The 26669-nt window shown below is 36.4% G+C and overlaps 1 protein-coding gene across 1 annotated transcript in view; it reads right to left on the reverse strand.

Moving 5' to 3' along the window:
* OTOGL (otogelin like) overlaps positions 1-25263 on the reverse strand; it is a 147801-nt gene extending 122538 nt beyond the window's left edge. The window contains 8 exon segments of the mRNA XM_060164963.1: positions 714-919; positions 4002-4123; positions 10314-10468; positions 14293-14391; positions 16263-16329; positions 23067-23115; positions 24082-24121; positions 25185-25263. Of these exon segments, the coding sequence (XP_060020946.1) occupies positions 714-919; positions 4002-4123; positions 10314-10468; positions 14293-14391; positions 16263-16329; positions 23067-23115; positions 24082-24121; positions 25185-25263 (817 nt within the window).
* Positions 25264-26669: the final 1406 nt, after the last annotated feature.

Below are 26669 nucleotides of genomic sequence, written 5' to 3' on the forward strand. Positions count from 1 at the left end.
ATAAGAACAGTATTCTTTTTTATTGCACATTTATATGTGGACCTAAATCATGATTGTGCCCTGTAATTCTCTTATTTTGTTGCCACTGCAAACTAGTACCCATATTGAAACAAAACCCATTTTTAACAGCTCACTGGGATCAGTTTCATGACTTAGAATAAACAGATGAAATAATGATATATACATCATTATACATGATAAAAACCATTCCAAGTTATTACTCAACTTTTATCAATTCTGCTCACATTTTATTGTATTTACAAAACTATTACATGGAAGTCATTTAATTTATTCCTATCAAGACTGGAAGCAAAATATCTGTTGCCCAAAAGTAGACAAGTTTGCCCCAAATGGGTCTGAATCACTAAAATGTTGATATAAGCCCCAAGAAGGGAGAAGCTTTTTTTTTCCACTGATATATCCCAAGCTCCTACAACAGTGCCAGACACAAAGTAAATGCTCAGTTAGTATTTGTTACATGAGTAAGACCCGACTTGTATTAATTTAGCAAATGTAAGCTAGCTCATGGCTTTCAAGAATGACACAAAAATATTTTCCTGTTCAAGCTTCACTTAAAATCACATAAGCAGGCAAGCGATAGCTACCATTTTTACCCAACCTAGGACAAGTTGTACCCTTCTGGGTATAAACAGAGTGATCAGTGAAGGAAGAAGAGCTCAGAAGTACCCACCCATTTCTTCTGCTCCACTTACCTTGCTGAATGATGAAATCATCAGATTGAATGTCATTGTAGTTTGCACATAGGCCACATGATTTCCCTTTATGCTCCTCAGACAGCTTCAGGTAAATTCCAGATATTCCATCCCAAGCCAATGAAAAACCAAAGGTTGTTTTCACCAGAATATAGTCAGCTAGTTTCTCAATGAAAACCTGTCCAATTGTCTGAGGCAATGTTAAACTTGAAAAATAGAACAAAGGCAATCTAAGAATTATGATGAAACATCAATTACAGATGATCTATTTCTTTCTTGAAGTGAATGAGAATTAAATAAAAGATAATTATTATTCAAAATTATTGAATAAACTATGCAGTTAGATTTTCAACATTTTTGAAATTTTAATATTGAAATAAAACAACAGTAAAAATGATACCTATTTTTGCATACTGATTGATTTTATACTTATAATTGGATGCTTCTTTCAACCAACCAAAAGCACACTTCTGCTAAATGTCAGTGATTTTTAAAATCTGGAAAATAACCTTGTCTATTTAGAATAATGAGAGCTGAATGTATTTATATTTTTATCTAGAGAGTTTAAGATAATCTAAAAATGCTGCTCAACAATTTTGAAGTAAGAACAAACAATACTCAAAGTATGTAAACACATTTTTGAGTGATGATTTTGTTTAATTTTGTTTCAAACTTGGCTGTAAAGAAATAAGAGCTTCTATGCCCAAAATGTCACCTTGGTACAAGTCATTGTTTTCCAAAAGAAAAAGCCATGTTAATTATAATTTATATTTTTAAGGCTGCAAAGTATATTATTAGGAATAAAAAATACTTTCCATACAGTATTTGTAAGGATTATATTCATAATTTTTAAGTTGCATACAATTTGGTCTATTTAAGCAAGGGTCACATTGAATATTTAAACTCCTGATCCAATGTCTAGTCTTTCCATTTTTCACAAGCATGTACACATACAGAGGAAGTGAGAGACATAAGAGGACAGAAGAAAACTAGTCAGGCTAAGTGAATAATGTGAGGTGAGAGGTTAGTAGGTACATTCATACATTTCTCTCAAAAACTTCAAATTAGTGAGTTCCTTTCCAGTAAGAACATGGCTACATGAAATAAAAACTATAAAATTAAACATACTCATTAACATAGGGATAGTCCCTAAAGAAACAATTCAAAATATCTGTAATCATTTGCACAAGTATGTGTGCAGATAATTTTTTTAGTCATAAGATTTATAAGAATAGGAAAATAACTAAAATTTACACCAGAGAATAAATGACTTTACTGTCATAATCTATTATTATTAAAAATTATAAACATAAGAAATTCATTTTCAATTCCTAGTAAAAGTACGAATAATATTGTTTAAGTTTGCAAGTTTATAAAAGCTATACTTGAAAAAAGTGAGTCATGTTTGATAAAGATATTCCATAGCAATGGGATGTTCACTGCGGCAAGGTATAGTTTTTCTTTTGCAGGTGTTCCTTGGTTTGGTCATTTGTCACTTGATCTCTTTCATAGTAAATTTGAATAAATACACAATTTTTGAAAACAAAACGTGCATAACTGTGATTATCCAAATGTCTATACATTAAAAGATGCTAGTAGAGATGGGTGATGATACTAGAAGTTAGATAATCTCCCATAAATTTAAGAAAACCTCCATGCAACTTGAAACATTAACAAGGCAAACTAAACTGAATGCACAGATTAATACTGAAAATTATTCACAGGTTCATATGTACCAAAACCCTGCATTTCACAGGGGAGAGAACTGAAGTCCAGAAAGGTAAAGTATGATGTGCAGAGCCAAACACATTTGACTTCATTTTGGTGAACATTTATCTAGCATCTGCTATGAGATAGGCCCTAGGCCCGGTATAGCATTATTATAAGCAATTTAGCTGAATAATACGAACCATCTTCTTTCTATTATACAAATGGAAATCTTCAAAGAAATATTTTTTCTGAGTTAAAAGTTAAATATTATGTCCTATATTTAACAAAGGGTTAGTATTCTTGAAAATCTACTTAAATGGCGTTTTTGTTTTACAAAACAATAATTTTTAAGTGCCCACTATGTTACCCCAAATCCCATATAAAAATCCTAAACCACTGTTTAAATTCAGCTCCAAGGAACACATATGTAAGTGCATTGCCTTCCCCTTCAAATTGATAATCTTTCTTTTATAAGAAAATGAAAAGTACAGAACCCAATTGATGAAGAAAATAAGCCCAAGAGAGGCAGAGGGGCTGCTTGGGGTTGCCTGACTATGACAAAACCTGGGTCAGTGCCTGGCTCCCCTGGTGCTTCATCCAAAGCCCTTCCTGCTATCATCTGCTGCCTCTTGAGGAATCTAAACTGAAAAAAAAGTACATAGGTTGGTACAGCCATTGCCCTGGAAAAAATGCCCATGGTTCAAACACTTGCTGGCGAATTCTGCATGATGGATAGAATTGTGCTATCACACAATTTACTTTTCTCAGCATAAGTCAGCCAAAACACAAAAAATACCTGCCCTCATGAAATATATCCCATTAGAGGAAGACAGTTAATAAAATTTATGATGAAATGTAACTAAAATATGTACTATGCTAGATGACATGAAGGAGAAATATTAAGCAGAGAAAAGGGATAGAGAGTGTGTCAAGGATGGGGGGGGCAACTTAAAATTGAGTATTTCTATACTTATTTAGATTGGATGGTAGATTACTCCACAGTACTTCTAGTTTAAAATGTATGAAACCTTCCACCAAATAAATGAACATCCGCTTCCCCTAAAGTTTCAGTTCTACAAGTGGGCCCCTCTCTTAGCTATTCAAGAAGACCAGTTATTTATTGACTCTCAACTCTTCGTCAGAACACTAACAGAAAATCCTGACACCCAAACCTCATTCACACAAATTTGGAAAGGATTTTCAGAGGTTAAGTTTTATTTTGATTTACTGCTTTAAAAAAAAAAAGAAGAAAAGATTTAAGAAAGGGGGCAAAAATAATTTGAGTTGAACTATGAGGATTTCTCCTGAATCTCTCTTACAAGTAGATGTAATAATCTTACCTCCACCTATATAAGTATATTTGTATCCTGCAAAAACATTAGGGAGGCTAAACTGTTAGATTCCTGGCCACCTGGTTGGCTTTGGAGCCTACTGAAATTTTTATGTCTGTATGCTATAACTTAAAGGTTACTGTTGAAGAAATCCTCTCCCTTCTCTCCACATTCATTTCCAGAGTGAGATGTTTAGAAATTCTGTTAATCCGTTGTATTACTTTCATTATATCATTTATCATCTTACCTGATTCCATTCTTTTTTATTTCATGCCCATAAATTCGAATTTCCTCTTGGTCTGAAAAGAACAAGCTGATCGACCGATAACAGTAATACACTGAACCAAGGCATTTAGGGCTGTTATGAACCTTAAAGGGAGAAAAACAAGAGAAAGCATAGAAACCAACAACAATACACAAACTTGCCTTCATCTGAGTTAACTAAATCCACAATGCACGTCTACAGTTCTATAGCATCATTAGTCCCATGAAACTTCACAAAATTATAACTACAGTTAGGATTTTCAAGAGAAAAAAAGAAATTTATTTCAGAAATTGGACAACAGAAGTAACTTCATAAAGTACAAGTTAATTTAGCATATTTATTTAAATGATCTGAATCTTTACATACAGGATGTTAATATTCTAAAACTATGTGGCGTGATTGCCAGGACATGGAAGCAACCTAAGTGTCCATCGACAGACGAATGGATAAAGAAGATATGGCACATATATACAATGGAATATTACTCAGCCATGAAAAGAAACGAAATTGAGTTATTTGTAGTGAGGTGGATGGACCTAGAGTCTGTCATACAGAGTGAAGTAAGTCAGAAAGAGAAAAACAAATACTGTATGCTAACACATATATATGGAATCTAAAAAAAAAAAAAAGTCGTTATGATGAACCTAGGGGCAGGATGGGAATAAAGACGCAGACCTACTAGAGAATGGACTTGAGGACACGGGGAGGGGGAAGGGTAAGCTGGGACGAAGTGAGAGAGTGGCATGGACTTATATATACTACCAAATGTAAAATAGATAGCTAGTGGGAAGCAGCCACATAGCACAGGGAGAACAGCTCGGTGCTTTGTGACCACCTAGAGGGGTGGGATAGGGAGAGTGGGAGAGAGGGAGACACAAGAGGGAAGAGATATGAGGATATATGTATATGTATAGCTGATTCACTTTGTTATAAAGCAGAAACTAACACACCATTGTAAAGCAATTATACTCCAATAAAGATGTTAAAAATATATATATTACACAAAGTAATATTTAAAGGTTGCAAAAGTAACTATAACTCTAAAAATAAAATTGTCCAAACACTTTAGGGAAGAGAGGTTATTTCTCAAAAAACTGATGGGAGTATTAGTTTACTAGTAAAAATAAAAAAGAAAGCAAGGAAGAAAAGAGAAAAGTAAGAAAGGAGAAGAGGAATGTTAGTTTCTCTTACCCTACCACCAAAATAAAGTTTAAAAGGTCCAAATAATGACAGCAGAAAATAGCTGAAAGAAAATATATATAACTATATAGATGGAAAAGAACTTTCAAAGCATAAAAGTGATAAGAAAAATCACCAATGATAAGATAGATTTTTAATACTGCAAGAATGTAATATATAATTTAGTGATTAATCAGCAAATTTTATTGATCACTTATTATGTACCAGGCACTGTTCTAGATTCTGGAGATGTAGAAGTCAACAAAATAGACAAAAATACCTGTCCTCACGAACCTTATATTCCATTAGAGAAAAACAGTTAATAAAAAATATATAACTACATGTAACTAAAATATGCACCACGCTACATGACATGAAGAAATATTAAGTGGAGAAAAGAGATAGACAGCATGTGTATCGAGGGTTGTTGGGGGGTTGGGGGCTGTTTTAGACTGAATGGCCAACAAAAGCCTCGCTGAGAAGGGGAAATTCTAGTAAAGATGAAGGAGGGATAAGAGCAAGCCATATGGATATTTAGACCATTCTAGGCAAAGGGAATAGCAAATGCAAAAAGCCTAAAGTAGGAGTATAACTAAAATGTTCTCAGTATCCAGGAATCCAGACATATGACCCCAGGCAGGATACTGGAGGAGGTTTCCTTGAAGAAACAAAATTGAAAAAGATGTACAGATACGAATATTGGAGGCTTATTTAATGAAACCAGAGACTCCCTGCTCAATCTCCCACTAGACAAGCACGCCCCCATCCATGTATTCAGATCTTCCAACCAGCTTTTAGAGCCTAATTCTCAAATGTGAATAAACATTCATGGATCATTTGATAAAAGCCTGCAATGTGAAAGGCAGGTGCCAAATAAACAAAAGAAAGGAGATCAAAGGAATCAAAAACAAGTCAGAAAAATAAACTTCCAAGAATCCACAATTGATATCTTCAGGGAGAACAGTGAGAAAAGGCCATTCATGAAACAAGAATAAAATGATGTTAAAAATGAAATTCAAGGAATAAAAATAGGTGATTGGATATTGACAGTACGATAGGAAAAACTTATAACTGAAATAGAACCCCTGGAAGATAAATATTTAAGGTTGGAAAGAAATCTCCCAAAATGTACAACAAAAAAGCAAAAAGATGGAAAAGAGAAATAAATCAATGAGAAAATTAAGGAATCAGTCACTTAGTTCAGGCGCTCCAATATCTGAATTACAGAATTTCTGAGAGAAAGAGAGGAAATTAAGAAAGAAATACTATTCCAAAAGTGAAGGATTTGGATTGCTAGAAAGAGCCTATCAAGTACCTAGCACGATAAATGGGAAAAAAAGAAAAAAAAAATTCACATAATGACATCTCAGAACATTGGGGATAAAAAGAACTAAAAATTTCTATAAAGAGAGGGGAGGGCTTCCCTGGTGGCGCAGTGGTTGAGAATCTGCCTGCCAATGTAGGGCACACGGGTTCAAGCCCTGGTCTGGGAAGATCCCACATGCTGCGGAGCAACGAGGCCCGTGAGCCACAACTACTGAGGCTGCGCGTCTGGAGCCTGTGCTCCGCAACAAGAGAGGCCGCGACAGTGAGAGGCCCGCGCACCGCGATGAAGAGTGGCCCCCACTTGCCGCAACTAGAGAAAGCCCTCGCACAGAAACGAAGACCCAACACAGCCAAAAATAAATAAATAAATAAAATTAAAAAAAAAAAAAGAGAGGGGAAATTTTAAAAGACCATATGCAAAATGAGCAGAAATCAGAATGAATTGAATTTCAACATTCTGAAAGTGATTTCCAAACTATAATCAAGATTTCAAATTTCTCCCTCCTATGCACTCTTGAAACATGGGTAATCATTAGTCAAATCTATTTCACCTGCCTTCACTAACCAAGGTCGTTTTAATTGTTGCTACCAAAGATTTGCATGTACTCCAAGCAACATGTAGCCTAAACAATAAGATGTTTGCCCGAGTTGTTTTCCAGGAACTTGGTGTCAGGGGTGTCTAGTTTGACTTAGCTGGTTAAGACTGGAGAGGACCCCTTCCCCTCCAACTTGCTCCAATGTGCAAGTGTGGTGACTTTTTGACGTCAGAGGGCTGAAAACACCCTCAGATCATGCTAAGTGTCTCCATTCTGGAACAACGATTCCCCACACCTTTTTCCAGTCACCTTGCCCCAGGCTTCCATGCCTCAGGCCACCCTACTTTTTTATTCTTTATCCAATAAACACCCCACACCTTTTTCCAGTCACCTTGCCCCAGGCTTCCATGCCTCAGGCCACCCTACTTTTTTATTCTTTATCCAATAAACACCCCAAGACCCTTGCCTTCAGGGAGATGGATCTGAGATTTGTTCTCCTGTATCCTCACTTGGCTGCCTAATAAACCCTCTCTTTGCTGCAAACCCCAGCACCTCAGCATTTTGGCTTGCTGCAAGATGGGCAAAATGAACCTAGTTCAGTAACACTCTTTCCAGGAAAATATCTTCCCTTTCCAGAAAGCACTATAAACAAGCACTGCCCACATGATCAGAGCATCCAATAAGCTTTTTAGAGCCTATCTCTCAAGTATGAACAAAATTCAAGGACTGCTAGACACTTCACGGGACCTAAGAAACAGGGAAACCAATACAGGAGAGAGAAGAATGAAATTCTCCAGGAAGGTGGTGAATAAAATCCTAAGTGCTAGGTGTACAGTAGGCTCAAAAACAACCACTCTCAGGTGGAACAGGAAAATGAAGAACTGAGGAAGGGACATCACATGGGAAGGAAAGAGAAACTGAGAGATTGTCTGATGTATCTGACCATATTGAGAACAGTTGTTTAGAGATACTTTGAAGGAAAAAATGATTGAAGTATAGAAAATGCAGCAAATGAAAAATGGGATAACTGTTAATTCTATAAAATTGTACAGAGAAATAAAATCACAATAACATATTAGGCTTGGCTCTCAACAATATTTATATAAATATTTTTCATATATGTACAATATGTAAACAACAATAGTATAAAAACCACATAGTTAACCAATAACGGTGATATAACTATTAGGAGGAGAAAAGGAAAGTGTGTGTGTTTGTGTGTGTGTGTGTGTGTGTGTGTGTGTGTGTGTGTGTTAGGGGCACGAAGGATAACGTAACAGATGACTTCCCATTTTCCATAGTAAGAAGTGAAGAAATAAGTCCTAACTTTGATAAATAAAGAAATAATAGCACATTTTGACATGTTAGGTAAAAGCCAGAAGAAACAGCTAAAAAAATTGAAGTAATTGCCTTTGGGGCATCAGACTTCAGCTGGGGTCAAGGAGTAAAGGAAAGAGGGGCTATTTTTTGGCTTCATATATCTTGAAGAAATCTTTTAAACTAAGTACATGTATTATTTTCATTAAAATAAAATTGAATTTAAAGAAGAAAAAGAAAAGAATCAAGAGCATAAAAAGATATATGCATAAAGATATTTATTAACACACATCTTCTAAAATACTGAAAATATTTTTTAAATCTAAATTTCTAAAAGAGGGTACAATTAAATAATTTCAGTATTCCATAGTTGGAACAAATAACAGCTAACAAAATCTGTGTTTGTCAAGAACATTTCACGTGGAAAAAAAGTTCTTGATATAATATTAGGTGAAAATGCGGGAAATAAAATTATGCATAGTAAAATTTCAAATTTATGTGTATAAAATCCGGAGGAAAAAAATTAGAAGGAAATATGTGAAGCCATTAGCACTGATAAGCCTTGACTGATCATTCTGATAGTACTTTTTAGACTTCTCTGAATTTTTTCAAATTTTCTACAAAAGAGGTGAACAACTTTTACAATTGGGGAAAGATGACATTTAAAGTAAATGGATTTGTTAATGTGAAAGCAAATTCCACCAACCAAACAGGGCCAAGTAAAAACAATTATCTATTAACTCTGGAAGCACAGTTGAACATTGTGTGTTAGGATCACACAATTATCTACTTGACACCTTAGTCCTCAAAAGGATCGGACACTGGACAAGAACATTTCAATGAGAGAGTCAGAAGATGTTTGAGTGATAAACCCAGCAACTCCTTCCTAGAGTGGATGAATAAAGGACAATAGGGGACTGAGCCCTGTATGAACTAAAAACGCATGCCACTAACTTCCTTACCTAAAGAGACCTCCAATGTTTTAGCCTTATGTCCCATAAGTTAACTTTCAATAGACTTCATTTCCTTTTGAGGGCACAAGGATTTGTTGCTGTTGAAAAGCTTTAGGGCCGACTTTTGAATATTTGCCTCGTCTAAGAGAGGAGGAAAATTTAGGCAACTCCAACATAAGTCGGAGGGATTCAACAACAGAGATTCAAACAAATGATAGTTATGGAGGGTTTTAGCTTTAGAACAGGACAGCACTGCAGTTTTCTAGCTGTGTTTCGAGATACCAGAAAATTCAGAGGAAGACAACAGCAGGGAAAGAGGTCCCTACTTCCTTACTTCTACCAGAGCTACTCTGCAGCTCGCATTTTGAGATGTCTCCTATGAATTCTTTTGAAGAAAGAACTCTGCAGTTAAGAACTAACTCTCTGAGCTCAATCATATAGTATCAGTCTACCTAGAAATTAGCTGCCTGTCTCCACATCCTTTAGCCTGTGTTTATATAATTCATACACTCCATTTAATAAATTCCAGCCCCCAGATTAGACCGAGGTATGTGATTTTAAAACATCCAGATGGCCATCACACTGGACATGTCAAGAAGGAAACATACACGAGTAATATGATTGATGCCTGAACCTACCCTCTCTTCAACATGATCAAATAAAACGTGAAGAATGAGTATGTCAACTGGAGTTGATATTATGACATCCATGATATAGACATTTCTGTGTTGCCTACATGTCCCTACCATATGGATGCAAACCTTTCTTCTCCCAGTCCTAGGCTCCATCTTGATAGAAATATACTCAAAATCGCTACAAATTTGGCCCATCCCATTCAGAACCAGCCCCTCTCCTTCCCTAGTCAGGGCCCTAAGTATTCATGCTATGATTACTATATATTTTCCATGATTTGTCCAGTACTTTAAAAATACAGACTTGGCCAGAAATAATTTTTAAGTTAATTATGTCCTAGAATCACCTACCCATACAGTGTACCGAGGCTCCAAATTACCACAGTCCTTCGCAAAGATGTAAGAACAGTTTCCTGGGAAATAATAGTAGATGCCATCAAAAGTTTCAAAGTGGTACTGTCCCCAGCTTTTGCAAATCCCATCTCTGCCACTGCCCATGTTTGGCACTGAAAAGAAATAGGATAATATTTAGTAGAATAAAACAAATTATACCTGTTTCTGGCAAGGTTCAGTCATGCTAGGTAATTCTAATTTTCATTAAAATAAATGTTTTCTTCTTTGGTGGACAATATCACAGGGAAAAATACCTAACAAAATTACCAACTACTCTCAAAACTATCAAACTCTTCTGAAGAAAAACATGGTCTCCAAGTTGTTTTGAAGAAAGGATTTATGTTAGAAACTTCCTTAATTTTTGCTTCCAAACAAAGACTCTGGAAGAGAGGAAGAGAGGAGATAATGATAAAGTAAAAGAAGGTGATAGTGATAAAGCAAATATAATGGCTCAGAAAGAAAGAAATGTCACCACTAAGTGTTCTAAAAATTAACACTGACAGTGTTCTAGTCTCTGCAATTCTTTCAAAAATAATAGCATCCACAGAGAAAATTAACCACTGACCAAAAAGTCATGTTTAGAAGCCTGGGACCTGGGGATGGGGAGCATTAGTCATCCAAAGTATGCTGGAATTTAGGAATTCATGACTTCAAACTGGTCACATTGTAAGCAGTGTTTGTCTTAAAGCATACAACTTTATCTCCTGTTGCCTTCATGCCTATCTCCCTTTATACCTTTGTGGGTCACCTTCCATTCCATTTTGCTTTTGTAGCCCCTTCCTTCTAGATTAATATGAAAATCAGTGACATTTACGGAGCACTCAAAACGTGTAATACATATTGGTTAAGACATTAAAATGTGTTAATATACTCTATAAAGAGCATAAAGATAAGGCACAATCATTTTATCTTTTCTTTTTGTAATTTACCTAAATGTATTAGGCTTGGCCAACTTTGGCCTTTTCAAGAAAAAACAGAGTTATTCATTATTCAGGCAGTCTTCTCTGATAGTATGCCTTACCTCTGTTGCATATTTTCATAAAATCTTGCACTTCCCTTTACAGAACGTCACAAGTGTAATTACTGTGTATCTGTTATGTGTTGGTCCCCCTCCTCTAGACTGTAACCTCCAAGAGGGCAGAAACATGTCTATATTACTCATTCTTCCCAGTGCCCAGCCTGGGATCGAGTAGATGCTTAATAAATACTCATTAAACAAATGAATGCTTTTTAGTCATTATTGATGTAGGGTCCTAACCTAGACACCATGGATAAAAATATTTTTAAGAACCTTCTGCCTTTGAAGAGCTCTCAACACTATTTCTCTTTTATGTACAGAATGTTCCATTAATTCAAAGTCAAAAAGAATGAGTGGCTCCAAATAACAAATCTAATTTATAAAGCAAAAGAGAGATGAATTGGAAGCCTGGTTTTAATGGGCCAGTACCATTTAAAATGGAAAAAACACTTGAATCGCATCAAAAACAAAATAAAATACTTAGGAATAAACCTGACCAAGGAGGTGAAAGACTCATACACTGAGAACTATAAAACATTGATAAAGGAAATTGAAGATGATTTAAAGAAATGGAAAAATATCCCATGCTCTTGGGTTGGAAGAATTCACAGTGTTAAATGGCCATACTACCCAAAGCAATATACAGATTTAATGCGATTCCTATTAAATTACCCATGACATTTTCCACAGAACTAGAACAAATAATCCTAAAATTTTTATGGAACCATAAAAGACCCAGAATTGCCAAAGTAATCCTGAGGAAAAAGAACAAAGCAGGAGGCATAACCCTCCCAGACTTCAGTCAATACTACAAAGCTACAGTAATCAAAACAGCATGGTACTGGCACAAAACCAGACATATGGATCAATGGAACAGAATAGAGAGCACAGAAACAAACCCACACACCTACGGTCAATTAACTTTTGACAAAGGAGGCAAGAATACACAATGGATAAAAAGATAGTCTCTTCAGCAAGTGGTGTCAGGAAAGTTGGACAGCCACATGTAAATCAATGAAGTTAGAACGCAACCTCACAAAAATGGCTTAAAGACTTAAATATAAGATAGGACACCATGAAACTACTAGAAGAGAACAAAGGCAAAACAATCTCTGACATAAACCATACCAATGTTTTCTTAGGTCAGTCTACCAAGGCAATAGAAATAACACAAAAATAAACAAATGGGACCTAATAAAACATAAGTTTTTGCATAGCAAAGGAAATCATAAACAAAATGAAAAGACAACCTACGGACCGAGAGAAAATATTTGCAAATGATGCGACTAACAAGGCCTTAATTTCCAAAATATACAAACAGCTCATACAACTCAATAACAGAAGAAAAAAAAAAAAACAAAGAATGGGCAGAAGACCTAAATAGACATTTCTCCAAAGACATACATATGGCCAACAGGCACATGAAAAGATGCTCAACATTGCTAATTATTAGAGAAATACAAATCAAAACTTCAATGAGGGGGCTTCCCTGGTGGTGCAGTGGTTAAGAGTCCGCCTGCCAATGCAGGGGACACAGGTTTCAGCCCTGGTCCAGGAAGATCCCACATGCTGTGGAGTAACTAAGCAACTAAGTGGTTGTGTGCCACAACTACTGAGCCTGCACTCTAGAGCCCATGAGCCACGACTACTGAGCCCATGTGCCACAACTACTAAAGCCCGTGTGCCTAGAGCCCATGCTCCACAACAAGAGAAGCCACAGCACTGAGAAGCCTGCGCACCGTAACGAAGAGTAGCCTCCGCTGGCCGCAACTAGAGAAAGTCCGCACGCAGCAACGAAGACCCAATGCAGCCAAAAATAAATAAATAAAATAGATACAACAGTAAAGAAATTTTTTAAAATGTTAAAAAAAAAAAAAACTTCAATGAGGTAATACCTCATACCTGTCAGAATGGCCATCATTAAAAAAATCTACAAATAACAAATGCCAGAGAGGGTGTGGAGAAAAGGGAACCTTCCTACACTATTTGTGGGAATGTAAATTGGTGCGGCCGCTATGGAAAACAGTATGGAGCTTCCTCAAAAAACTAAAAATAGAGTTTCCATAGGATCCAGCAGTCACACTCCCGGGCATATACCCAGACAAAAACTATGATTCGAAAAGATACATGCACCCCTATGTTCATAGCAGCATTATTCACAATAGCCAAGACGTGGAAACAATCTAAATGTCCATTGACAGATGAATGGATAAAAATGTGAAACACAAACACACACATACACAAACATACACACACACACAATGAAATATTACTCAACCATAAAAAAAGAGAATGAAATAATGCCATTTGCAGGTACGTGGATGGACCTAGAAATTATCAAATTAAGTGAAGTAAGTTAGAAAGAGAAAGACAAATACCATATGATATCACTCATACGTGGAATCTAAAACATGACACAAATGAACCTATCTATGAAACAGAAACAGGCTCAGAGACATAGAAAACAGACGTGGTTGCCAAGGGGGAGGGGGGCAGGGGAGGGTAGGATTGGGAGTTTGGGACTAGCAGATGCAAACCATTGTATATAGAATGGATAAACAACAAGGTCCTATTGTATAGCACAGGGAACTATATTCAATATTCTGTAATAAACCATAATGGAAAAGAATATGAAAAATAATAATATCGTAAATCAACTCTAATTTAAAAATTAAATAAAAATTTAAAAACAGAAAAGAAAAAACACTTGAGGAAATAGAGTTCAGTGAGAAGTTAAAGTGGGCATACTCATTTTCTTTCACATTGTTTCAAAATTACTGGAAATAAATTGTGGATACTCTAGTTAATACACAACATTATTGTACCAACTCCCAAAGAATGAACACTAATACAGCAAATTATGCCTTCATGTTCTCCACGGCATCTCATAATTCTCTCATAAGTATCCCTGAAACTTACCAATCTGGCACCGTGTCCCAAGTGCCTGAAATATTTGACAGTCACATGTACCAGCCTTAGAACAGAAAGCTCCGTTAAGGCATTCATGAGGACAAGAACCTGTAGGGCAAAAAAATAAGTTATCTTCTGGTGTGCATCAGTTTTTATAAACATAAATCTGTCAAGATTTACCTTGGACTAACAGTAACCTCTGTTAACTAAAACAGAACCCTGGGCCTATTGCCTTGATGAGCTAAAGACTTAAGCCCCTTAAGTCTCTATCTAGTTCATTTCATTATGTGTGCCGTGAAACAAGAAAGACAGGCTTTCACATCTCAAACTACCCTGAGAGCAAAGGTTAGCCTCCTTCAAGCAATTGAAAGGTCAAGTTCCCATGTAAGGAATCTCTGTCCCAGATGATGAGAACCAGAAATACACAAGCTGCAGATGATTCCCTTGACGGAATTTGGCACGTCTTATCAGCTACTTCTCCAGGAGCAAGTGTTGTATTAAAGAAAAACGTCCATCATTAGCTCAAGGGATCAGGCACAATATATAATAGAAATCACAAGGAAACTACTTTTTTAAGAGAATGATTAAACATTCCATTTGAAGTTTGTGTATTAATCCTCAGGCTTAATTACAAATGGATGCATTCTTTCTGACCCATAGTTAATTTTAACGGGGCAAAGGCCAACGTCACTGCTGGTTGTCACCAAAAATATTCTTTCTTTCATGGCAAGAAAAATCACCCCAAAGAATTATGTTGAAAAGAGGAAGAAAGAAACTATGACCTCCTTAGTGAGTTTTAAAACTGCAGATGAATCACAGTGAAAATTTGTCCTGTAATAAGGAGAACACAAGAGACAACTGGCAAAACTCAAGCAGAAAGGATTTAAGTAACACATCAATAGAATTAGAGAACATCTCTGAGTGACCGTAAAGTGTTTACTAAAGACTGGCCTTCTCCGGAATACGGTCAGGTCATGAAAGGCACTTATCTAATTGCGGTATTTTAACCACAGCTCTGCCGAAGGCAAGAATTTTAAAACTCTATTATCCTTTCACCTTAAAATTCATTGATCTAAAATGTCTCTACATTTAAAGACATACAACTCTCTAAGTATATCTTAACTGAGGAGAAATGAGCTGCTTTAACTTTAATCATAAATATAGATTAAAATGATGTTTTTCATAAATTTAAATGCAGTTTTCTTTTTCTAGGGCGGCATATATATCTTCAAATTTTATCTTAGGTTACAATCTTGTATTTTTCCAATCAATAAGTGTCGAAGTAATTATGTAAGCAAATGTATCTCCTTCAAAAATTTAGTTACAACCCTGTGTATTCTCCTGAAAACAGATATCAAAACAAAACTAGTCATAAATCCCTGCTATTCTAAATGCAACAAAAAATTCAAATTGAATTTCAAACTACCATTAGCATTCTGCTAAATGGAAATGGAAAATTGGTAAGCAAAAATAGCAGTGTCGGGATTCCCTGGTGGCACAGTGGTTGAGAGTCCGCCTGCCAAGGCAGGGGACACAGGTTCGTGTCCTGGTCCGGGAAGATCCCACATGGCGCGGAGCAGCTGGGCCTGTGAGCCATGGCCACTGAGCCTGCGCGTCCAGAACCTGTGTTCCGCAATGGGAGAGGCCACAACAGTGAGAGGCCCTCATACCGAAAAAAAAAAAAAAGCAATGTCAAAGAATCGAGGAGCCAGTAATTGATTCAGAAAAAAAGCTCCTGATACCCAGTGATATCTTTCCTGGTCATATAGTTATCAGCTTTGTCTAACTGCTTAACCTTGTGTATTTCCAAATATAATTCAAATTTCTATATGAAGTAAACAAACTATTACTAAGTACTATTACCACCCTGGCTCAGTTTCCTTCATGCATTATGTGGAAATCATTGAGAGTTGATTCACTATATCCCCCAAAAGGGTCTTTTGAGAAAGCAAATACAAAAACATAGATGTAGCACTAACCTTTTATTTTACTCTCACCCCAATTAATAGCTTCATGGAAGAAATATCTTGGAGAAGTTGCTTCAAACTTTAAAAGAAAGAAATAAGAATTCAAGAGAATTAAATTATTTAATTCAAGACAAACATGCAATTGGAAAATCTGGAAAACAGCTACAAACACAGAAATTATAGAGAGCTGACTCCATATTTCCTTGGGTTATTGAGGCAAAATCTTGGAGAGGCAGAAAGGGCTCCGCTAAGGTTGTACTTAGATCTGATTTCAAGGTTGATTTTGCTTCTTACCTGAATTTGACAAGTCCTTTATGCTCTCTGACCTCAGTTCTGCCTCCCTGCCCTCCTTGGAAAAGAGCCTGGTCAGAATCTAATCTTTGCATTAACTGACTGCTTTGCCTGCAGGAGTAGCAGTTTTTTAATACTTTCAAGTGCAGATGGGTCTGGAGAAAATGCATGGGACCAAAGGACCAACAGACAGTGATGTACCCACTTCCTGCAGCCCCATCTGTGCAGACACCATCCACAGAAGCCTCTGCTGCTGAAGTGTGAGTGTGACACCCTCAGTCTCCAAAGAGCTGACACTTTAAAGTTCGTAGAAATTTAAATGTATCTGTTTATAGAGCCCAAGGCACTTCAGGGTAATCATTAAGATCATGAATTATAGAATCAAACAGATCTGGATTAGAGTCCTGATTCTGCCATTACTAAGGCAAGTTTCTTAACTGCTTAGTGCCTCCTTTTACTTGTCTGTAAAATGGGAACAATGACACATATATACTTCACTGAGTAGTTCAAACAATAAATAAAATAATGTATATAAAGATTCCAGCATAATGCCTCACACATAAAAAATTAGCAAGAAAGAGATTTACATTAATCTAAGCAACCCAGATAAAACCCTAGGATTTCTAGAGGTTAATATGGAATAGTAGCAAATAGCTGTGGATTATTAAAACTAATCAGTTATGGATTTTTACTCCAACTTAATGCCAACTTAGTGTATCATCTTGGGCAATGTCCTTTCCAACAGCATTTTTACATTCACCAGAATACACATTCCCAAAATTTGCCTCATAATTGTCAAATTGAGGACCAGATGATGTTAGAAAAACTGGAAAGAGTGAAGGATAAGAAAAAAGGGTGATAAATATTATTCAACATAGTTTTGGAAGTTTTAGCCACAGCAATCAGAGAAGAAAAAGAAATAAATACAAATAAGAAAAGAAGAAGTAAAGCTGTTACTGTTTGCAGATGACATGATACTATACAGAGAATCCTAAAGATGCTACCAGAAAACTACTAGAGCTAATCAATGAATCTGGTAATGTAGCAGCATACAAAATTAATGCACAGAAATCTCTTGCATTCCTATACACTAATGATGAAAAATCTGAAAGAGAAGTTAAGGAAACACTCCCATTTACCATGGCAACAAAAAGAATAAAATACCTAGGAATAAACCTACCTAGGGAGACAAAAAACCTGTATGCACAAAACTATAAGACACTGATGAAAGAAATGAAAGATGATACAAACAGATGGAGAGATATACCATGTTCTTGGATTGGAAGAATCAATATTGTGAAAATGACTATACTACCCAAAGCAATCTGCAGATTCAATGCAATCCCTATCAAACTACCAATGGCATTTTTCACAGAACTAGAACAAAACATTTCACAATTTGTATGGAAACACAAAAGACCCCGAATAGCCAAAGCAATCTTGAGAAAGAAAAACGGAGCTGGGGGAATCAGGCTCCCTGACTTCAGACTACACTACAAAGCAACAGTAATCAAGACAGTATGGTACTGGCACTAAAACAGAAATATAGATCAATGGAACAGGATAGAAAGCCCAGAGATAAACTCACGCACATATGGTCACTTTATCTTTGATAAAGGAGGCAAGAATATACAGTGGAGAAAAGACAGCCTCTTCAATAAGTGGTGCTGGGAAAACTGGACAGCTACATGTAAAAGAATGAAATTAGAACACTCCCTAACACCGTACACAAAAATAAACTCAAAACGGATTAAAGACCTAAATGTAAGGCCAGACACTATCAAACTCTCAGAGGAAAACATAGGCAGAACACTCTACGACATAAATCACAGCAAGATCCTTTTTGACCCACCTCCTAGAGAAATGGAAATAAAAACAAAAATAAACAAATGGGACCTAATGAAACTTAAAAGCTTTTGCACAGCAAAGGAAAACATAAAACAAGATGAAAAGACAGCCCTCAGAATGGGAGAAAATATTTTCAAATGAAGCAACTGACAAAAGATTAATCTCCAAAATTTAGAAGCAGCTCATGCAGCTCAATATCAAAAAAACCAACAACCCAATCCAAAAATGGGCAAAAGATCTAAATAGACATTTCTCCAGAGAAGATATACAGATTGCCAACAAACACATGAAAGGATGCTCAACATCACTAATCACTAGAAAAATGCAAATCAAAACCACAATGAGTTATCACCTCACACCAGTCAGAATGGCCATCATCAAAAAATCTATAAACAATAAATGGTGGAGAGGGTGTGGAGAAAAGGAACTCTCTTGCACTGTTGGTGGGAATGTAAATTGATACAGCCACTATAGAGAACAGTATGGAGGTTCCTTAAAAAACTAAAAATAGAACTACCATATGACCGAGCGATCCCACTACTGGGCATATACCCTGAGAAAACCATAATTCAAAAAGAGTCATGTACCACAATGTTCATTGCAGCACTATTTACAATAGCCAGGACATGGAAGCAAACTAAGTGCCCATCGACAGATGAATGCATAAAGAAGATGTGGCACATATATACAACGGAACATTACTTAGCCATAAAAAGAAACGAAATTGAGTTATTTGTAGTGAGGTGGATGGACCTAGAGTCTGTCATACAGAGTGAAGTAAGTCAGAAAGAGAAAAACAAATACCGTATGCTAACACATATATACGGAATCTTAAAAAAAAGGTTCTCAAGAACCTAGGGGCAGGACAGGAATAAAGACGCAGACATAGAGAATGGACTTGAGGACACAGGGAGGGAGAAGGGTAAGCTGGGACGAAGTGAGAGAATGGCATGGACATATATACACTACCAAACGTAAAATAGCTAGCTAGTGGGAAGCGGCCGCATAGCACAGGGAGATCAGCTCAGTGCTTTGTGACCACCTAGAGGGGTGGGATAGGGAGGGTGGGAGGGAGACGCAGGAGGGAGGAGATACAGGGATACATGTATATGTATAACTGATTCACTTTGTTATAAAGCAGAAACTAACACAGCATTGTAAATCAATTATACTCCAACAAAGATGTTAAAAAAAAAAAAAGGGTGATAAAGAACGTGACTTCAGGTACAATCCTCTTTTCAACAGATTCCGGTCTCCTTCCTACATGGTAAAAGTTTTATCTTGGCAATTTGCACTGCAGTACTTTTTCTTTTAAAGGGCAAACCTGCCCCATGGCAGACAAAAGGATTCCCACACTCTCTCACCACTTCAAGGCTCTTTTCTAAAGTCCTTGGCCCACATCATGTCTCCAAGTTCATTGTCTCCTGCTTTCATTCCTCCAAGGTTTTGTCCTCACTGCTCAATCTCCTCTTTTTTCCCTTTCCTCCCTCTTCAAACTAAGTCAGACTCACAAAAGTCTATGACTTGGATTCCCTCAAGACAAGTCTTATTCTCTCTTTAGCTATATTGTCTGCAACTGCCTAAATCTAACACAACAACCAATATTACTGGGCACCAAATTCTTCTTATTTTGGTGCTAATGAATCATCACTGATGCTCACTAAAAGTGTATAGTGACTTCAACTCTGTCTCATACAGGCTTATAAACTAGAACAAATTAGTTAACCTGTTCAGCCTCAGTTTCCCAATCTGTAAAACAGAATAACAATAACTGCCTCACGGAATTGTGAGGATTAAATGAAATGGGATAAGTAAATCACCAAAAATAGTGCAAGGCACATAAGTGTTGTAAACATGTTACCTACTTTTATTATTAAGCAAAAACTGAATACACTTGACAACATTAGACCAAGGCAAAAACATATAATTTGTTTTTCACTCCATATCCTCTTACCCAACTCAGGCTACACCTCCTCCATGAAAATCACAATAAGTACTTAGCACACCAGCCCCCTGGTTACCACAGCATCCTAATCTCTGCAGCATTCCACTCATCATACTATAACATTTCATGTTAAGACATGACACACAGCTTTTATTTTTATAACAGATCTGAACTCAGAATGGCACATCTTACATTTATAATTGGGAGCTCTTTCATTTTTTTATATCATACAAATAATGGCAAAAATTGGTGGTGTCTTAGATTCGATGAACAAGTTACACAGAAACGACTTCTTTACAGCTCTACCTCCACTAGACACTGAATTTCTAGAGAACAAACACTGCTGTTCATGGTTATACCTCTAGTATGGTCCTTTGTGTGTTGTCAACAAATACCAACTGAACCAGAAATAGACATTATGCAAATGGGAATGATTTGCCTTCCAAAGCTGTTTAGAACCATGACTATAAAATGTTCTGTTGATGCCCCTCCACTTATCCTCTCATCTCACCTTGGATTTCACCTGCGTCTGGGTTTCTGTGCACACTGAGACCCTCAAGCACCGGCTTCTTTTTGTCTCTGCCTTAGGGTAGAGTCCAAGCAGGATAGACAAGAGAAATGACTTTCAGGGGATTTAAGTCCCCCCAGAAGCTGCCCTCAAGGAATGAGAGGCAGGTGCTGGTGGATAAGTATATCATCTCCCCCATCCCTTGGAGAAACAATTCTAAAACACTGTACACAGTTCCTCAGAGGGATGCCAGCAAGACTGAGCCCCAGATGCCTAAAGCAGGAAGGCCCCTCATTAACAGAGCTGTGTTGGATTTTCTCCCTTCCTAGTCTCCCTTTCCTCTCTCCGTCACTCCTGCACATACAAACTGTATGCAACCTCTAATAAATAAATAATCTGCCCCTGCTTTCAGGAGAAGAATTTTGAAATGTGATGCAAATGCAAAAATATTCCAAGCAGTGGGTGCATAAATTCACATAACCGATGAAAGAGGACAACCCATTCTTCCTCCATGCTGATTACATCTCCACAGGAGGCTGAGAAGCACAAAGAAATACAGTCTTTAGATGAGAAATCACTGTAGCACACAATTACACCATTGACAGGAGTCTGTGTCTACCCTTTCTCTGGTCATTGTTATCTCATTGCCAACATATTCCTGAGTCCTTATGTGCACATTTATCTGTCCATCAGTGCTCCGTCTTCCTAGAGCAGGGGAGTGAATCTGTGGACAAGAATGGCCTCATAACAGATGAAATTTCAATCCTAAACAGTGAAACGCATGATTGCGACCTCACTGCCCTTCTTTAACATTTCTTCCCTTAAAATTTGTTCAGATGTTAAGTAATGTTGGTGCATGTTCTCTAGCTGCAGGAAAGAGAAGGGCAAGTGTCCAGCTATTCATTCTCTCTAAAAGGGAAATCAAGGCAAGTGTGTTCCTCACTTATTAACAAAAGGGAGGTATTAAGATAATTCTAGGGGGGTAAATTATACAAATTCTAAAAACATCCAAATGGTCAACAGTAGAAGCCCATCCACAGGCTGTTTCATGTGACACCTGTGGGGGTATATTTCACAGGTTCTTCATCTAGTGGGTTCTACCAGAATGCAGTTTTTCTCAAAATTGGATTTTCTGCTGAGTCATGTTGATATCTTTTTGTGGCTAATATGGTCTACTGGCCAACTTCACATTTCTCAGAGAAAAATCATTTTAACCACTTCACATGATACATAGGTACTTAAGTACACAAAATACTCTTTTTAAGAAAAAAAGTGTTTCCCTTCCATAGACAATCCTTTGCCCATTCTAGTGCAAAGAAAGAGCTCCACTCTTGATAAGAATAAATTAGTTCTGCCTTCTGAATCATCACAACAGCATATCAAATCTGCCCTCTATTTTTTTTCAATTCTCTTTAAGTTCACAAAATATTAAAAAAACCAGGCATCCATCATAAAATGCTAATAGAAATTGACTGCAATTCAGCATGTGACAAAGACCTTGAATATATAAGCTGTTTGCTACATAAATACTCAAATCATATTACTTTCCAAAGAAATGTCTTAATATTGAGTTAGGATTCTCTATCTTAAATGGAGAAATATTTTTTAAAATCCACCCATTTAAACATTCCAACCATAATTTGAAGATATTGCAATTATGTTATCCAATATCCTTTATATAGAGGGACCCAAGCAAAAAGGCCTCCTCAAATTCAGTGCTACCCCACCCCTCTAAAAAAAGAAAGGTCACCTCTTCATCAATGCCTGTAATTTAGATTTATTAGATAATATAAAACCCATTTGTCAGGACACTAAGACACCTCTGATGCCCTTTTGTTGTACTTTACTCAGATCACGTACACCTTTCTCTGCCCCTCTTTGCTTGTATTTGTCCTATTAACATTGTGCTTAATTTTTAAACCAATTAAAATGTTTTGGCAAATAGTGAGATTAAATCTCCCACAAATTCTGGGAGCCTATCAGTAGGGAACCGAGGTGAATAGCAAAAAGCATCTGACCACAAACAAGTAAATGTGAGCTAAGCCTGAGCTGGAGGGTCACAGAACAGCACTAGAGAAGTTACCCTGCCTCTTCCTCCTCTTTCCTGTCTTGTTTTTAGCATTTTATTCGCCTCCACAAAGGACTCATTGTTGAAGTGACAGCAGAGGCCCAAAGCAGGATGGATTGTTTCTCTGCCTCTCTCTCCTTCTGAGGCATAACCTACCTGGGCTGCTAAAAGAGCTCTTTTCTGTTGATTTTCATTAAACCCGTTTCTGGAAGAAAACAAAAAGAACTTGTATAGTCAAAGGCCCCTAGGCAACCTGAACAAGCCTTTCCCAAGAGAGAGCTGGTGTTTTCCTCCTGATTTCCATCACTTTATCAAAGAGGTCTTTCTTGCTTTAACATTGAAAAGGTCCCCCTCCCCGCTTTGGAGGGGTTAGATTTGGGTGGTGGCACTGTCTCATTTTACAAAATTTGGGAGTGTCCCCAGATCTCTCCAGTCTCTGATGTAAACTGCATTTTAGGAAGGAACTTTGAGATAGAGAAATAAACAAAATAGTGTAGCAGTGTAGCACTAACATGCATGATAATTTCTCCACATGCCTTCATAAAACTGGTGAGATAAGTATTCGACAAGTGCAGGTTCACGTTTTTCAAACATAATACTCGATTCTCTCTCTTTCCATGTCTTAAAGGGCAGATTAACATTCATGAGCATAAGCACATCAAACTGTGGGTTATCAAAATCAAACAGTAGAATTTTTGAGTAGAATTCCATTTTTCATTAAGATCAGTTTAGTCCAAAAAATGATTTTCATTATTTACTGCTAGAAACATTTTATTCTTTTATCATTAAAAATGTTTACTCTATGTTAAGAATACAGCACATTTCTAATCAACAATGTACATTAATAATAATATGAAATAGGAAATTACTGAATATAACTTCTTTTCAAATCTTTGAAGTGAAAATGTCCCCTTAGTATCTACAGTCATTGGACACCACCAAAAACTCCTCTTGTAATTAAAATGAAAGGAAATATTTTTGTTTCATAAATAAGGAACTGAATGCCTAGTAATTTTTAATTTGTGGAAATGTTTTAAAGAACTAAATCTCATGCCCTTATTTTGTAAAATATTTAATTTATTTTTCAAAAGCAGATACACTGACCTGCTGAGCTTTGCTCATTCCAATTATCTTTATGTTTTAGAGGACATAAAGAACAAGAAATACTCACTTTGATGTTCTCGTCAAGATGGATGAAGTACAAATATAACCTGCCAGAGATAAATATATATATATATATATGAATGAAAAAAATTATCCAAATATCTTGATCACATGATCTGATTATAAAACAGATCATTTAAACCTAAATTCTGAAACTTAGACTGAGTTTTGCTATTAGTTATTTTACATTTTCTAGAGGATTTTGACCAGCAAATTCCCTGTGAGACATCAGGGTGACCAGTAATTCAGAAAGAATGGGCAGTGTACCTTGATTTATACAGAGACATGATACAGTGGAATAAGCACTAGTCCTGAAGTCAGAGATCCAAGATTTAGTCCCAGTCCTACGACTTAATAAATGCCAAACTTAAGCAAACACATCACAAAATAACAGTGGTAGCCAGGTTGATCTTCAAAGTCCCCTCCAGCTCTCGCTGCTCTAAGACATTTTCTCCTTGGAGTTTCAGTCACTACTAGGATTGGAAGATAGTGTCTGTGACCTCGCTGGTCTTCTACACTTCAGTAATTTCTCCCACTTCCTCTACAAGCCCCAAAATATACAGCCCTTTTCAGGGACTAAAAGTTAATAACTGAATGTAAATAAATGCTTTCTGCCATAAAAATATTTTATAAAAATTAATTTATAAATATTGCTATAATATAATTGAAAATCAATGCTTAGTCTCAAACATTAAAGTCCTTCTTAAAACATTCCTTTACCATTCTTTGGGTTGATGGCATCAAGAAAGTTTAAGTATTCAATGTCTCCTTATCTTTTATAAAATTTCAAATGTTTAAATTTCACAACTGTTTAAAATCATTATTTAGAAGAGAAAAAGTTAGAATCAGAGCTTCTTCCAGTACAGCTGCATATCATGATAAAATCATGATTTTAACATTTAAAAAATAGACTCAGAAAATGAAAACCAGAAGTTCCAAATTATCTATATTATTAAAAATTTTCCCAAAAAATGATCTGGGTGTCATTTAGTATATACCCATCCTAATGACTTGGAAATGTTTTACAGTATAAGAGGAAACAGTTTCTACAATTTACAAGGAAGACTAAAATACAATAAAATAAGGTAAAAGTTTAACATGAGTTCTTACCTTGTAATGAAAACAGCAGTATATGAAGCAAGAATATACTCCAAGGTATCATTAAATTGAGTTTTCTCACAATGTTCATTTCAGTATAGCCTTTCTCCCTGAAATGTAACCAAATTGTTGGTCTTTACTAAGATGGCATCTTAGAAGTATGAGTACTTGTAGAGTGCTCAAATTCTTATAAATATAGCTTTGTAATAAAGTAATTCAAAAAGCAATTCCAGGATTTCTAACCACATACAGCATCTGAAGCTTTAGAACTTGCAGGCAACCCTTTGGCTGAATCTCTCATTAGCAATGCATGGCAGCTTCTTACTGAGCCGGTATTAGTTACACCCTACCCGACTCCTGCACATCATACGCCTTTTTAGCCTATATTAGCCTTTGATGACTTCTAAAGTCAGTAGCATCAAACAAACAAACAAACAAAAAACCCTGTTATCTCCTGATGTCATAAGAGATAAGCATTATTCCTAACTAGTGATCTATTCCATGTTTTATTCATAAAATAATTACTGTCCTTTGAAATAAAATCCTATCAATCATTCCTAGAATGTCTAGATGTTTTCATAAACTTTTCTTTAAGAATTATAAGTAAACTAAAATTATGTGCATATATTTTCAACTCCAGCCCCATTACAGTGTAGTTTAAGTTGACATATTCATGTGCCCACAGATCTTTCTGTTAAACATTCTGCAATAGAAGCAGAAAATAACACAAAAAGATGATATTCTAATATTTGACTTTAAAAAGAAAATAAAGTAACTCACCTAATCCTGAAAACCTTCCTTCACACCCTGTTTTTCCATCCTCTGGGACAAGTACCCAATTAGACAACAAAAAAGAACTTCTTAATCCAACACTAAGTGCACTCTTCTCTGGTAGCAATTGACTACCTGGATTGGCATTAGACAGCAGCTCTAATATTTCGTAATGAACTCCATAGAGATGATCTAAGCCCCATAAATGAGTGAAGGCCATGATTATATAATGGGTGCACGTTTCCTACAGCAGATCCCATCAGTTACCTGCAAAGTATCAAGACTCACTTAACAGATGGGGGCACAGTGGTAAGGAATATCTAACTACACAGGAACTACCTTATGAGACAAAAACACACAGCAGTTCTTAATACCTTGTTGTACTCAGACAGTTTTTGTGCAGTGATTTCCTGGTCTTTTCTGTGAAAATATCCTTAACATCCTGATGTATTGCATGCCCAACATCTACTATATACACAGTTTATTTTCTGTGTCTCAAACTCAATAATCTTTTACTCTTGCTTTACATGATTTTAATGCCTTTCCATCCATTTCTACATAATTGCCAATTCTATGAGCCAAGAGAAGATGTTTGCCTATAAATTCATTTTTAAAGCAGGAAAACCATACCAACTCGCCCAAAGTATAAGTAGCTATATGCCTACACACACACACACACACACACACACACACACACACACACACACGTACACTCAGTTTTAAATT

This window comes from Lagenorhynchus albirostris, chromosome 11 (genome assembly GCF_949774975.1).
Source record: "Lagenorhynchus albirostris chromosome 11, mLagAlb1.1, whole genome shotgun sequence".
Taxonomy (NCBI): Eukaryota; Metazoa; Chordata; class Mammalia; order Artiodactyla; family Delphinidae; genus Lagenorhynchus; species Lagenorhynchus albirostris.